This window comes from Pituophis catenifer, unplaced genomic scaffold (genome assembly GCF_029215685.1).
Source record: "Pituophis catenifer annectens isolate HBS135680 unplaced genomic scaffold, rPitCat1.0.hap2 SCAF_1, whole genome shotgun sequence".
Taxonomy (NCBI): domain Eukaryota; kingdom Metazoa; phylum Chordata; class Lepidosauria; order Squamata; family Colubridae; genus Pituophis; species Pituophis catenifer.
This window is the reverse complement of record NW_027256881.1, coordinates 240,661,342-240,677,512: the sequence shown is the minus strand read 5'-3', so window position 1 is coordinate 240,677,512 and position 16,171 is coordinate 240,661,342. Positions and strand designations below refer to the sequence as shown.

Sequence of the window (16,171 nt, the reverse complement as noted above, 5' to 3'; positions counted from 1 at the left end):
TAAAGGACAGCAAACTAGGTTTCCTGAGGCAAGATGACAACTTGGATTGGTTTTTGCTTCCTATTCCTGATTGCTCTGTCTGCAGAGAGGGGACTATCCACACAGGAGGAGACAGAAACCAGCTGCTGTGCACGTGAGTCTCAATTGGTCCTTTCTGGGGTGAGAAAGTTAATTAAGATAGATTGCTCTAGAGAGCTTCTCCCATAACCGCAGGACACCAGTGGGAACTCCATCTCCCCTCTTGTTTCACGTTCCAGCTGCTGGGACTTCCCCTCCCTTTAAGGAAGGTGCTGTTTGGCACTTTTGCCACACCTGCAGGCTATGGTTAATTTTCTTTTTATTTTTTCCTCATTGTGAAACCCAAACACAACAATGTGGGGAAGGCATTGTCTAGTAGCCATTTTCTGATTGGTTATTGGCCAGAGGGAGGAATGGATGTTCAAGGAGCAACGTTGGCAGACCACAGAAGGAGCTTTAGTGAAATTACAGCCATTCTAGAAGGGTTTAAAGGATGGGGAAAGAAATAGACCAGTGGAGTTTGTCTTTGGCCAAAAAGTGTGTAAGGTAATCAACTAGAATATTTGAAAGGAAAATGTGTACATCATAATAACAGGGTTTGTTTCCTAAGAGTATTCTGTACATGTCATTGTTCTTTTGCCTTCTCACCCTTCCTCTTGCAGTTCAAAAAATGCAGGCTTTAAAAGCTTGCAAAGGCTCAGTAAAAAATAAGAGTGAACTTGTCTAAAATTCCCCAAAATAGAAACCCAATGTTATCTGCTGCATCATGCTGGTTTTCTAGCATCTAAACCAGTGGTGAAATTCAATTTTTTTTACTACCAGTTCTGTGGGCGTGGCTTAGTGGGCATGGTGTGGCTTGGTGGGCATGTCTTAGTGGGTATGCAAAATCTCCATTTCCATCCCACTTCAGGGGAAGGATACTGCAAAATCTCCATTCCCACCCCACTCTGGGACCAGACAGAGGGGGTATTTGCTGGTTCTACAAACTACTCAAAATTTCCGCTACTGGTTTTCAAGAACCTGTCAGAACCTACTGGATTTTGCCCCTGATCCAAACTAGGGCCACTGTATGATTTGTCAGACTGTGAGAAAAACCTTCTTGCTTTTGTTTAGTTTCTCATTCGGTTTATGCTCTTTCTTCTATTCCAGAGCTGAAGAGCTTAGCACAATGTGGGAGTGACAAGATTGTTCTCCAGGGCCAGGCAGGGATACCTGGAATTCCAGGTGTGCCAGGAACAAATGGTCTTTCTGGAGCCAAGGGTGAGCCAGGACCTCAGGGGCCCCCAGGTAAGTTGATACCTACTTCTGTTGTCAATTGATGTCAAAAAGATCTAGCAGCTTATTTGCTCTGTTACTAGGAAACTCAAAGCCTGGACAGTCTAGAAGAAAGGATGTTGGAGAAAGCATCACCAAGGTTACTTGGCAGAGGGATGAAAAACATGCCCTGCCCCTCAAATTCCAGCTAGGAAGGGAGGGTGCTGTACTAGGAAGGTTGCATTTCAGGTCAGGAAGAGGATTTTAAAAATGCTGATGGTTGTACAATAGTAGCAGTTGGGAATGCCTCTGTAGTTGGAACTTCTAGTTCTTTTTTAGGGAGGATGGATTGTATCATTTTGTTAAAAGAACTATTCTTATGCCCATCAGCTTCCTTCCTTTCCAGGGATCAGTCAGTTCTTTCCTAGCAAGGTGTTACGGTCTTTACAGTGCTTGAGAAAGATGAGGAAAACCTGAAAAACAATGCAAGTTCAGAATAGTTATACATCCTTCCATTATGTGGAAAGTGTGTAGGTAGCTCTCCTGTTTATGAAAGGGTTGTTGCCCCCTTTTTGCAAACTGAGAGATAAAAGCCTCTGTGATTGTCTTGCTTTTTACAAAGACAAGATTTGGAAAACTCTTGGTATATTCTAGGTGTTCTTTTAAGGAGCTTTGTTCTGTTCTCCTTAGGTGAAAAGGGCTCTGCTGGGATACCTGGAAAAGCTGGACCAAAGGGAGACAAAGGAGACAAAGGTAATGTATCTCCAATGAGGGAAATATATGGAAATCCTAAAGCCTCTTGGCCTCCAAACAAATATTCTTACTGAAGCTTCTACTTTGGTGATCACTCTGCAAGACAAGTTCTTTGCAGGTGGATTTTCTACCTGTCTATTCCTCTAGGCAAGAAAATAGATAAGGAACTTGCATAAAGAGAGGTGTTGATAAACAGATAGTTCTCAATGCATGACCACAATTGAGCCCAAAATTTCCATTGCTAAGACGGGGGAAAACTCACTTAACAACCGTCTTTTATGACCTTTTGTGCCACAGTTGATAAGTGAATTGCTGCAGATGTTAGTAAATCTGGCTTCCCCAGTGGATTTGATTGTCAGAATGTTGCCAAGGTGATGACAAGGCTCTGGGACACTGCAGCCATTATGAGCCAGTTGCCAAGCTTCCAATTATTATTTTTTTTGAAATTTTTTTTATTTATTTTTAAACATAGATAAAATACATCTTTTAGAGCAAGGGTTTGATCCGGTATAAAATAAGTACAATTGCTCACATTCCCTTCCAAATTTCATCCATTAACATCTTAAAAAGGTGAGGGGGGGAGAGAAAAAGACACAAAGAAATCCAAACCCAATTTTTATCACTCAATCTAACATCTTATTCTAAATATTTGGCATTCTGCTATATCACCCTAAATCTTAAACTCCAACTATAGACAGCTCTTTGTTATATTCATTTATCATTTTAACAATCAGTATTTCATATATGTTCCTTACTTCTAAGACCCAAATCAAATCAATATTTTCTTAAATCACATCTAATGTCCATAGTTTTAACATAAAATATTTTACTCCTCTCTTAAAATCCTTTCAGGATTCCAAATCTCCGAATTTTGATAGTGTGAATACAGAGATGCTGCAACAGTTGTCATAAGTCACTTTTTTCAGTGCCTTTGTAACTCCAAATTGTCATTAAATGAATGGTTGTAAGTTGAGGGGAAACTGTGAAATAGTTCTCATCTTCATATTTCCTTTGACTTGGAGCCCTGAGTCTGTTCAGCTCAAAAGCAGTTTTTTTTTCCCTCTTTCCACAGGGGAACCGTGCCAATTAGAAGGCTGTCAGCCGGAAGGTATGTCTAAGCATTCTCCCCTTGCTTATTCAGTCACTTCAAACTTCTCCAGATAATTGGCACAAATGCCATCAGCTTGATTTTATCTTCATTTTTTCTCTTTATCTCTCTTTTTATGACCTTTACACTCAGGATAATAAATGCAAAACTGCCTGAACAGGCTAGAATGGATGTTTGGAATAGTACAAATTGTCTGATCACAGTTTAAGAATCATTGTGATGCATTTCATCTGCACATATCAGCTTTCCCCAACCTGTGTCTTCTAAGAATGTTAGACTCTATCTCCCGTAATTCCCCCCACCCTGATAATTAATGACTTTAGTTTGGAGAACCTGCTACATATGCAAATACTGTATGTCTTATTCAGGTCTTGAAGGATCTACCTATACCTATATGCTGTAAGCCACTCAGAATCATTGGATATGAGATGGATAGCATATAAATATTATAAATAAATAAGTAAATAGATATTTTCTTTAATTTTAAAAATATTATTGCATACCAACGTGTATCCATTCTCCTACAATAGGCATTATGGTGATTTCAATGAAGACATTCTTGCACAGAAACCTCTAATTGTCTCACCACATATATTTTCAGAACAGAGAGAATCTGAACTGATCCACACATTTTTAAATCCCCCCCAATATTCTTTTCTCAGAGGGAAGAGCCAGAAACTGCAAAGAGCTCCATGAACAAGGAGAGACCCTCACTGGCTGGTACACCATCTATCCAATCACAGGGAAAGTGATGGTGGTTTTCTGTGACATGGAAGTAGATGGAGGGGGCTGGTTGGTAAGTAAGAGATCTTAGAGATGTTTCCTAACATTATTCTCAACATAATGAAAGCAGGAAAATACCTTTTAATTCATTAGTAATATTCAAAGGCTAACTCGGCTTTTGTTCTGTCCCCTCCCATGAGTGGCCTTGTAGGGGCTCAAATAGCCCGGCAGTAACAAACGCAGACTAGAGAGACTGAAGCTGGCCCTTTAATAAATAGTTCTCTTTCAAAGCGTATCTCAGTCCAATAATTACCAGGCAATGTTCCAAAGGTCTTGGCAGACAGCCAGCAGGCTAATGCAGGAATGCAGACTCTTGTCAAAAAACTCCAAACTAACAGTTGTAAATCCACTATATCCAAAACGCCAACAAATTGTTCATCACGCCTTTCCAGCCCAGTCACACCCCTTTTATACTTTGTAGGGTGTGGCCCTATGTCTCCTGACCACACCTCTTGGGACGTGGCAATAGCTGTTCTCTACGACGTCTCCTATGTCTCTTTCTTGCATCCAATAGGGGCTCCCCCTCCTCGTTACCGGCCTCTGTTTCCTCGTCAATTTGGCTGGGGTCCAGAGGCACGTCAGCAACTGTCAGTTCTTGCTGACGCACCAGTGAAGACGGCCCCTCCGGCACATAGCTCGTGACAGCTTCCTCCTCCTCCATATCATCCTCCGACTCAGTATGCGAAGATAAATCAGCCTCCGGGGTCGGGGTCAAAACAGCTTTTTCCAACCTGGCTCCCTCCAGATCTGTTGGGGTGACAGTATCTAGGATTCCCAGCTGTTTGTCGTGCTGGCTGAGAATGTCAAGAGTTGTTGTCCAGCATACCTGGACAGGGCCAGAGAACCTTTGTACAGAGCACAGAATACAGAATAACGGAGTTGGCAGGGACCTTGGAGGGCTTCTAATCCAATCACCTGTTCAAGCAGGAGGCCCTATGGCCTATGCCATTCCAGATAAATGGCTGTCCAGTCTCTTCTTAAAAATCTCCAGTAACGGAACCCCCACAACTTCTGGAAGCAAGCTGTTCCACTGATTAATTGTTCTCACTGACAGGAAATTTCTCCTTAGTTCTAGCTGGGATCTCTCTTTGATAAGTTTCCATCTGTTACTTCTTGTCTTGTTCTCAGGTGCTTTGGAGGAAATTATAGAAATCTCCCTTCTACCTGCCTGAAGCAGAGTTCAGCAGATCTTGGGTTGCCCCTTCCTCAGCAGGAACCCTAACCCCTCAAGCTCTGCAAAGAAGAGAGGGCAATCCTTATTCTAGAAAAAAATAGGCAATTCTATGCCACCTCAGTTTTTCTTCATTCCTTTCTTTTGGTCCAAATGTGAGTGCAGGCAAAGGTGGCCTTTCATACTGCATTTTAGGTCCAGACAACATGGGTAGTAGTCAGTGGTGGGATTCAAGTAATTTAACAACCGGTTCTCTGCCCTAATGATTTCCTCCAACAACCAGTTTGCCAAACTGTTCAGAAAGTTAACAACCGGTTCTCCCGAAGTGGTGCGAACTGGCTGAATCCCACCACTGGTAGTAGTGCTTCCAAACAACTTTTTTAATTATGCAGTCACCCTGCCACAATGCTTTACTTTTAAAGAAGTAGTAAGAACTTGCTAAGCCAGGATGAGAGACCCAAGTGGAAATGGTATAATATTAAGAAAGCAGATTGTCTCTCTCAACCAGGTCTTCCAGAGGAGGCAGGATGGCTCTGTCAATTTCTACCGTAACTGGGAATCATACAAGAAAGGGTTTGGGAGGCAAGGATCAGAATTCTGGTTGGGCAATGATAAGATCCATCTTCTCACCAGTTCTGGTAAGTCCAAAATCTCCTCTTCTACCTGAGGCTCAGTTTGATAAATTAAATACTTTTACACTGATAACGCTCATCATTATCAGAATTAATTTATAAGGAAAGATGAATATCAGACACACACACACAAATGTTCATAGGACGTAAGCCACCATCCTTCTTACCTCGAAAGAGGACGGGTGCCGCTAAATGCGAACGACTGGGACGAATAAATCCCCGGGCCAGGTTTTTATCTATATACGTTCGCAATTCCTTCAGTTCCTGTGGTGTCATCGAGTACATACGGGGTTTTGGCAACCGGGCTCCGGGAAGTATTTCGATACCACAATCCGTATCCCGATGGGGGGGCAGGATGTCACATTCTTCCTCGCTAAATACTCGGGCGAGGTCATTATATGCTTGGGGGTATGTACCTTGTCTTGTTGTTTCTTGCTGGAGAGCCACCCTCTCTTTTGTACATGGCAGTCTGAGCCTACGATAACCCCCCTCCCACCATATGTGTGGTTCCCACCTGTCCAACCACGCGAGCCCAAGAATGATGGGTTCGATCATCTGGGTTACTACAATGAACCGGATCATTTCCTGATGGGCTCCTATTTGCAGGAATACGGGTTCTGTAACACTGGCAGTAGGTGTGCCTCCCAGGATGGACCCATCCATCTGCTCGAATTTAATGGGGGTACGAAGAGTCAGGATCCGAAGGCCCAAGCCCTCAGCTACCGACTGCCGCATAAGGCATCGAGTACAGCCTGTATCAATTAAGGCTTTTTGTTCACACTCCTTCTTAGTGACAGGATGTCTAAGGGTCACTGGTATCAGGAAGGGGTGTACAGGGTCACTTACCATAGGATCCTGCAACTCATCTCCGTTGTCGCTTTCTTCGGATGCGTCGGGGACACGAGCCGTCCCTGGCATGGTATTACTGGACCGGGTTGTCGGTTCTAACGAGGGCGTCTGCGTGGCTGCCCTAGAGCGTTCTGGTGTTCGTAGGGGTCGGTCACGTGGCGTGGTAGTCGGAACGGATGGCCGGGAAGTTGACAGTCGCGGGGCTGCGACGGGGCAGTCCGCAGCTCTATGACCCTCTTGGTTGCATCGAAAGCACCGGAACGGGCGTCTGTTCGCCTCGGTAGCGGTCGGCCCGAATGCCGGGGTTCCTCTAAACGCCCCGCGGTCACTGGATCTGCCACTTGGACCACGACGGGACTGGAACGGTGGTGTGTTCTGAGGCCTGAATTCTCGTAAACCAACGTCTAGGCTCACCGCTGCCTTGTACCATTCGGACAATCGTGGGCCTAGACCCCGGTATACACAGGCCTGTTTTATTTCTCTATCTAGCCCTGCCTGGAATTGGTGGATAAGTAATCGCTCTGGCCACGAATGGAGTTTTCCTGCCAGATTACGGAACTCCTTGACATAATCCTTGGCAGGGCGACCACGCTGTCGTAGGTTGACCAATTCACCTTCGATGACCTGGGTCCGAGTTTCATCCTCGAACCTATTGCGTAATGCTTCAAGGAACAGGCCCAGATCTGTTAACTCGCGGGCGTGTTCACTATGCAAATCGGCACCCATTCAGCTGCCTCCCCCGTGAGCACTGCTGTGACCGCCACGACCATGGACCACTGCGAAGGATATAATCTGCCATAAAGGTCCATATGGCTTATTACCTGACTCAGGAACAGTGCCACCTTTCCTGCAGTTCCATCAAATGCAGCCTGCACAGGCGGTAATCCCCAGGGATGTTGCTGGAGGGGGGGTGCCCAGGGACCGTGGCCCCATGCCGGTAGCGGGTCTCTGTAACGCTGTTGTGGTGGCCTATCTCCTGTGCCGGGTAGCTGTCGAGGGGCGTCTCTCACGGGATCTACTCTCCTCTCTCTCCCGGGCTGTGTAGCGGCACCGGAAGTTGCGTGGCTGCCCTCGCCCCCACCGTATGAATGTACAGCCTGTCTCCGCTCTCCACTCACCCAGCGTTGTTCACGCCCCTCCAACTTCAGCTTCGGGCTGGCAAGGCGGAATTTGCTGTCAGAACTCCCACCCGCCGTACCGCCTCCCGACCAGGAGGTGGCTCCCTCCATGCTGGGCGCCCATGGCTGCCAGGAGGGCGCGTCGCGAAAGCTCGCCTCGCCAAAACGGTCGCGTAGGATCTCTAGGGTGGAAGGCCCCAGGCCAGTGGAGTGGCTCCAGTCCCCTTCCTCGTCTTCCAGCCATCGCCGTTCCCTCCAATCCTGGAACTGGGAACCGGCATAGGGCGGGGTTTGAAGACGCATCCCACCTGTCTCTGGGCCGGGCGTCTCCCGGGCGTTGCGTTCGCGTTCCTTTCGTTCACTAGGGGCGCCGTCGACCCCGGGCTCATGCTGTTTCGGCCGCACCACCGGCGGGCTGGCCGCCCCATCCATCCCGGCGTCAACCTCCTCCTCCGCTTCGCCCACGGTCTCCGCTGTATCCTCCGGCAGCACGTCGGCCGCTACGCCCTCTGCCATCCCGTTCCTTCCTTCACGGGGGGGCGGCTCCAAAACGGCTTGTGAAAAGGGAGAGCTGCGTCTTCCTCTCGGCTCCCCTAGGACCGTGTCCACGCTCAAAGAACACGCTTAAAGCCAAGCTGGTGTATCTTCATTTAATCGTGGCAATCAGCGCTTACAGAAACCGGAATGCAAAGCTAGCAAAACAAAGACGCAGCTGTCACGCCCTTGCAAGCGAGTCCTTATATAGTTCCTTCCAGATTACATTCAGCTGGAAGGTCTCGTACTTCCTCATTTCCTTCGGACGTACTGGGATGCCGTCATTTTTCTAGAGTGTTCTCAGAGTAGTAAGCTAACCCCACGCGACCCCATAAGGCACCCGTGCACATAAACGCCTACTCGGAAGCCTATTCCACCACCATCACCCATGTGGCTCAACCCCCCCCCCTTCCAGTCGGGTATCCATGTTCTGCCGGTGCATGGACATGATGTCGAGTGCTTCTTGACGCTCGACATAGATAGATAGATAGATAGATAGATAGATAGATAGATAGATAGATAGATAGATAAATATAGATATAGATATAGATATAGATATAGATATAGATATAGATATAGATAGATATATAGATATATAGATATATAGATATATAGATATATAGATATATAGATATATAGATATATAGATATATAGATATAGATATAGATATATATGGAACCAGGACACCTCAGCATCAATCTGTATCCCTCCTCACTGCCTTACTTGCTATATATAGGTAGACAGTTATAAAAATATTGACTTTGTGAAAGCAAAGGAAAAAGTGGCAACGCATGGATGACTTTCTGGCTAATTGTGCAAAATGACCCGACAAAAATTGTGACTTTCTGACAGTGGTTTAATTTTCCTGGCTCAACTCTTGTGCTCCTTGTGGAATGAAAGTCTACTACAGCGATCAATATGCTTCCCTTCAAGGATTTCTGCATCTCTGGTATTCATTCCCTAATAACATCTAACCTTTGGTGTTTAGGAACACAGCAATTGAGAATTGATGTGGAAGATTTCAACGGTTCCACAACCTTTGCAACATATTCCAGTTTCAGAATCACAAATGAAAATGAAAACTATAAGCTAATGTTGGGCTCCTATTTGGATGGCAACATGGGTGAGTTATATAGAGGCTGTTCTTCATTTGAGTACCTGGTATGGAATAGATCATAAAACACAATTATTTTAAAACAGTTAAAAATTTGCCATATACAGCAGGTGTTTTTCTGACGGCTTTTAGCCAAGTTAGCCTCAGGGCACCATATGAATATAAAAAACATTTCTTATGGTTTTGCCTTCCACTTCTATTTATAAGAAATGTATTATTTTTTATAGTGAATTTTAGAATTACTAGTATGGCTAGTATTTCTGCATATAAGATGCATTCTATTATTTTTTATTTCCTGAATTCTTCCTAGCAGAGAATATACATTTTTCACTGTTGTAGCACTGTGACTGAAAGTAACAATACAGTAAATCATTGACTTTCTCCTCTGATTATCTTCATTCAGGGGATTCTTTCTCAGGACATAAAGGCTTGGCATTCTCTACAAAAGACAAAGACAATGATACCTATGAATCCGGAAGTTGTGCTGTGAGTTACAAGGGAGGTTGGTGGTATGGTGCCTGCCACTCTTCCAACCTGAATGGCCTGTATCACAAAGGAGAACATAGCTCTTATGCTGATGGCATCAACTGGTCTGCTGGGAAGGGGCACCATTATTCTTACAAATATGTGGACATGAAAATTAGACCTCAATAGGTGAAATATCAGTATATTCACAATTGTTCAACTCTTACTAAAAATAACTCTTCAGATTTGTTTTTCACCGGCTGTGCCAATATGATGTATCCAATAAACCTGTTCTTAGAGGAATCTACCTGCCTCGGAGTTTTGCTTTCAATGAGTGCATTATTCAGAATGCTGACAGGTAGTGTTTGACTGACAACAGCATTTGGGCCTGGAATTTCCATCACTGAGTAATATTGTCATAAAGCATGACCGCATTGCTTAGCAACAGCAATCCCTGCAATCCTGTTTTTATAGACGGGGCTATTTCAAGACACTTTCTCTTAGGCTGGTTTGCTTTCTATTGAAGGAAAGAAAGATTTTTTTCTCATCCTGGGTAATGATTGGTCAATTTCTCTTCTCTTTCTAGCGTGAGTGCAGATGCAAAGAAGGAGAGAGGGAATAGGCTCATATAGAGTTAAAAAACTAATCAGTAAGCCAGTTTAGTCTACTACTGTGTTGGCGAACCTATGGCACGCGTGCCATAGGTGGCATGCATCCCCCTCTCTGTGTGTACATGAGCTATCGCCCCAGTTCAGTCTGTCGTGCATGCGTGTGTGTCTCCCGCCGGCCAGCTGGTTTCGGGTCTCTGCTGTGCATGCAGAGCCCATGCAGGGGGGAATGCACACATGTGCAGGGGTGGGGCGCAGTGGGGCTGTGTGCATATGCACAAGCACATGCAGGGGTGTGCACATACGTGGGAGTGGGGCGCATGCACGGGGGCCATGCACGCATTGCATTTTGGGGGTTTTTTTGGGCACTCGGTCCAAAAAACATTAAAAAGCTGGTGATCTGGAAGCGCCTGGAGACAATGCAGTAGAGATAGGTTTTCTATTCTTTTCCATTAAAATTGTCTCGCACTTATTTGAATTCTCCAATCTTCCTATTGAATGTATTCCTACTGTATTACGACATATTTCTTGTGATCTACTGGAATTTACTATTGGGAAAAGACATGTAACAAATTTCTTTATGATGCAGAAAATAAGTCTGTGTCCCTAACAACGAGTGAGATAACTCATTAGATGCAAGTTTAGCAACTGCTAAAAAGTAATCAAATATTAAATGGGAATCTAGCACGTGTTCCAAATGCATACTACCGTAATATATTTGGCTACTTTAAAACCTGTGTGTAACTTCCACTTCCATCAGGGTCAGTATGCTACACAGACCTTTAAGATATCTAGAAATATAGCTATGCTGTTATAAAAGTAGAGTTGATTGGTTTATGGAATTGATTCATATGACCATTTTGCAAATGTGACTCTGGGCAGTTAACAATGTACTTAAAACAATACAAATCACAAAGCAGCATTATATAAAAATATATAAAATATATAACTGTTGCCAAGAATGAGCCCAATGAACACTCTATGGTACCAACATTTCATAGGTCATCTAATCTCATGACCCCCATGCTGGTAAATTCCATCTTGGAACACAATTTCTATAGTATCAACTAGGAGAGGGGAAAAAAAGAAAGGGAAAAGTCAAATATAAGATTTAAACATTCCAAATTGTGCTTTTAAGAGATCAACTTCAAAAGGCACTCTTCCTGTTTATATATCTCTGTGTCTCAATCAGCCGGTGAACATATTACCACCGAATATTCCAAAATTTAGGTAAGCAATAGCACCTATTATGGAGGTGTAGAAGAGTTATGTTAATGGTTAAGACCCAAAGATGTCACCATTCTGCAAACACTATAAATTATTCTTTTCTTAAAGTCAGTGAATCATGCCTCACTAGCATTAGAACAATTAGTTCCTTACTGTATTATGTGCATAAACGTAAAGGTTCCCTGCACATGCATGCTAGTTGTTTCCAGCTCTAGGGGCGGTGCTCATCTCCGTTTCTAAGCCGAAGAGCCAGCGCTGTCCGAAGACGTTTCCGTGGTCATGTGGCCAGCATGAGTAAATGCTGAAAGCGCATGGAGCACTGTTACTTTCCCACCAAAGTGGTCTCTATTTTTCTACTTGCATTTTTTACATGCTTTCAAACTGCTAGGTTGGCAGAAACTGGGACAAGTAAGGGGAGCTCATTCCATTATGCAGCACTACGGATTCGAGCCCTGAACTGCCAACCTAAGGAGCCTGGTGGCATAGCAGACTAAAGCAGACTGTTATTAACATCAGCTGCCTGCAATTACTGCAAGTTCAAATCTCACCAGGCTCAAGGTTGACTCAGCCTTCCATCCTTTCTAAGGTAGGTAAAATGAGGACCCAGATGGTGGGGGCAATAAGCTGACTTTGTATAAATATACAAAAGTATGAAGGCTATTGCTTAACGCATTGTAAGCCACCCTGAGTCTCCGGAGAAGGGCGGCATATAAATCAAATTAAAAAACAAAAACCTTTTGATCGACAAGCTCAGCATCTTAGCCACTGAGCCATCGGGTCCCTTATGTGCACAGTTGTGTTCAGTTCTCCATATTTGTATCACTGTACTGAAGTGGATCAAGTAATTGCAAATTGGTAAGATAATAAAACTGTGTAGGACTACTAAATCATACTATAATTTTGAGTTCAAAGATGGAGGAGCAGCTGTATCAAGTCATCCTTGTGCTGTTCGGATCATATCAAATTAGCTAACAGAGTCATTTCTAAGTTATGGAGAATATAAAAAGATATTGCTATTAACAATCTCTTTGAAGTGGCATGGGAGTTTGTATCCTATTCCACTATTAAAGGTCAGGAGGAGAAAAAGTCACCTGAGAAGGGATGAACCTGGCCTTTGCTACACAAATCACTCCCATTTCAGGATTTTCCACCTCTGACTGATTTTAAAAAAGCGGAGTAGGGTATGCATTACAACTCAAATCACCAATTCAACACTGCTTATTAAGCCATGAGCATAACCTGTCTTAAATAGCCTGTAAAGGAGAGTGGGGGTACTCCATGCAATGGACAATTGTGCTGGTGCTGATTTCTCTCTGTGGGAAAGGACATTAAGATGACATCCAGTGAACTCGCTCCTTTATAAGAACCTATAGGAAGCACCACTTCACGTCTTCAGAAGCTAGTCAACTTGAGGGGCTAAACTCCAAAGTCCAAGCTTAAGGACGGATATATTTTATTTTAATTTTTTTTATTTGATTTGTTTGTCAAACATATACAAGGTAGCAAGTGTAAATATGAACATGAACACGAATAAAGGAAATAAATACAGATAAATGGGGACAGTAAGACAGTGACAGTAGGCACGCTGGTGCGCTTATGCATGCCCTCTTTACGGACCTCTTAGGAATGGGGTTGGTGGGCGTGGTGTGGCTTGATGGGCATGGCTTGGTGGGCGTGGCAGAGGAAGGATACTGCAAAATCTCCATTCCCTCCCCACTCCAGAAGGATATTGCAAAATCTCCATTCCCACCCCACTCTGGGGCCAGCCAGAGGTGGCATTTGCCGGTTCTCCAAACCACTCAAAATTTCTGCTACCAGTTCTCCAGAACCCGTCAGAACCTGCTGGATTTTACCCCTGATATGAGAGTTTAAGATTGAAGCTGTGAGGGTTTATATATTATAATTAGAATTAGAATTTTATGTATGTATGTTTCTATGTATGTATGTATGTATGTATTTATTTTTACGGATTACATTAAACCGGGTATCTGAATAAATTCGTTTTCAGGAATAGATTAGTTATGGATTGATTAGAGATTCCGTCTTCCACTCTCCGGAATGATAAACTATTCTAGATAGAACGCGAAGGGAAAGAACGCGGGAGATCGGCTTCTCCCTCCTTTTCTCTTCCTCCCCCCCCCCCACCCCCACCGCGCCTCTCCTCCGAAAGCTCCGCCCCGCTGCGCCCTTTCCGTACTCTCCATAACCCAGCCCCTCCCTTCCGTCTGCTCCTCTTCCGCAGCGTGTAGCGCTGTCGTCACATCCGCTGCGTTCCGAACGAAGCACCTGCAGGCGGCGCTCCTCTCGCCGAGCCTGCGACAATCTCTCTCTTTTCTCTTTTCTTTTCTTTTTCTTTATCCCCCCTGCTGACCTTGCGCAGATCTTCCCGGCCTAGGCGCGGTCTCGGTCGGCGGCTGCAGCAGGTTCAAGGGCGGAAGGCCGTCCACGCGTTTCTCCCTCACCCCCTCCTCAAAGGGTGAGCGGGCCGAGAGGCAGCCACCGGCGCAGTCATGCCGGCTTTCCAGAGGGGGCTGCGGTTGCTGAATGGGACCGTGAGGAGCCAGATCCTCCCAAGGGCAAAGATGTCCACCAAGTCAGGAAAGAACAGCTTCTTGGTGAGAGGTTTTTTTTTCTTCCTTTCCTTAAAGCTTCCAGCACTACACACACACACACACACACACACACGACTAATGAATGTCAGTGCTGTTCGCCTTCTAGAGCAGGTTTCTGAAGGGCTCAATCGCATCTGCCAAGATTCCCCTGGCTAGCCCTAGGCTAAGAAGAGCACCGTCCGAAAGAAACACGGGGTCAGGTCAAAGGCTTCTATTTTAATTGCTCTGCTACGGGGAGGCCGTCTTATATCGTGCCTCTTTTTCCGGGACGGACTGAAATAATGTGGTGGAAGAGGAAATGCTGCTCCCAAGGACAGCGTCACGTACCTTCGTGTCTTCTCTTTAAAAGGGAATTTTAAAATGGTCGTTTAAATGCCTACGGTAAAAGTCTTCAACGTAGCTGGCTGGAGAATTCTGGGAATGGAAGTCCACAAGTCTTAAAGCTGCCAAGTTTGAAGACCTCTGGCCTATGGTATTAGGCAGAGGACCTTCACCTAGTTACATGTGGGCCGTATAGTTGCAGGAGGCCTTAATGGAAACCAATAGACATAAGCCTTAAATCCTGTCTGCATTCTTGCACTCACTTTGCTTACTAAAATAAAGATCATCATAGGAAGGCCGGAGAGATTAACTCTCCCTTCCTTCCTCAGCCGCCAATATTTTCCCCCTGAAATTCATTTAAATGTGTAAGATTTGCTCTTAATACCGGTAAATAGACTTTTAATTGCTTGTCACTTTAAGACAGTGTTTATATCCAACATTTTACAATCTGAAGCATTATATCCCCCCACCACAAATGCCCAGTGTTGTAGCAATCTGTGTTCCTGAGAGGCTGCCATGTAAGATGAAATCACAATGAAAAATAGGATAAGTGGTTTGAGCTGGTTGTTTAAAAATCATTATGATTGGTTTCTTAGTTTGGAATGCTTCCACTCGGCGCATTTGTGTTTGCTTCATAAAGAATTTTATGGGAGTAGACTAGATAGTGGCCTTTTACAGTTTTTAATCTTTTCTACATTCCCATTTTTTTCATTTCACAAGAAACTGGTAAGAGGGGAAAGTCTTACTGCCAGGAATTCTTATTTCAAGACTATCTAAATTTTAATGGTTTCTTGCAGCAAACATGAGTACATTATTTTTCATGTTGAAGATTTCCCTGCAGTAAAGCACTAACTGCATACATTTAAAATAGACTGCAATACATCTGAGATTTATGTTACCATTGTATTTGCTGTAAGAAATAAAGTAAAACGTAACAGATAGAACTTAATTTGAAGGCAGTATTCTGTAAAATTACCTCAAGGAATCTACAGGAATTTGTACTATTGAGAAAACTCAGGATCATTAAAATTACAATGAATATTGTATATGCCATAAGTTATTTGCTATATGAATTATAAATCACATGTACAGTAAATTATAGAAGTTTGCACGTAGTCCATAAGCTTTCATATATAAACTACAGTAGAAATGAAACAAACAGTCACAATTCTCACCTCACTTGTGCGTCTACTATCTTGTATGCTGCATCCTTAACACACTTTTTTTTCAATTTACAGGAAAATGCCATTGGATTCACAGTGATTTTTACTGGCGGCTTTTTCCCAATTTGTTGGGTTATGGGCAATCTGGACAGTTACTCTAAATGAGAAGAAAAAGCTTTGGGAACATGGTCACGAAGAAGAAAATATCAATGTTTGTTATTCCCAGAGGCTTTCATTATTAAAACTAAAATTTAAAAATTCACAACAGCAGGTCCAAGTTTTTATTTAGAAAAACCAGTATGCATTATCTATGATAGAAGTAAATATTGGGCTTTTCTATATTAATTACACAAATATTTTATGCAAATTCCAGACACAAATTTTTTAAAAGCTTCCCAGGAACAGAAGGCACAGTTGAAGAAAAACAAAGTAGGCCCTCA

At 43.8% G+C, this 16,171-nt stretch overlaps 1 protein-coding gene and 1 long non-coding RNA gene across 2 annotated transcripts; both read left to right on the top strand.

The window, feature by feature from the left end:
- On the top strand, positions 1-10,051 carry LOC139327506 (veficolin-1-like). The gene is made up of 8 exons (XM_070957349.1): positions 1-133; positions 1,168-1,305; positions 1,963-2,025; positions 3,098-3,133; positions 3,796-3,929; positions 5,596-5,725; positions 9,210-9,344; positions 9,739-10,051. The coding sequence occupies exons 1-8, from the start codon at positions 34-36 to the stop codon at positions 9,987-9,989; spliced, it is 987 nt and encodes a 328-aa protein (XP_070813450.1). The 5' UTR covers positions 1-33; the 3' UTR covers positions 9,990-10,051.
- Positions 10,052-13,868: 3,817 nt separating this feature from the next.
- Positions 13,869-15,996, top strand: LOC139327505 (uncharacterized). The gene is made up of 2 exons (XR_011601666.1): positions 13,869-14,250; positions 15,807-15,996. It is a non-coding gene; the product is annotated as an uncharacterized lncRNA (long non-coding RNA).
- Positions 15,997-16,171: the final 175 nt, after the last annotated feature.

Bases quoted from the DNA above. Each gene is read 5' to 3' on its own strand.
- LOC139327506 (XM_070957349.1), top strand. From the start codon at position 34: ATGACAACTTGGATTGGTTTTTGCTTCCTATTCCTGATTGCTCTGTCT. The intron at 134-1,167 runs GTGAGTCTCAAT...CTTCTATTCCAG, and splicing joins AGAAACCAGCTGCTGTGCAC to AGCTGAAGAGCTTAGCACAA. The intron at 2,026-3,097 runs GTAATGTATCTC...CTCTTTCCACAG, and splicing joins GGGAGACAAAGGAGACAAAG to GGGAACCGTGCCAATTAGAA.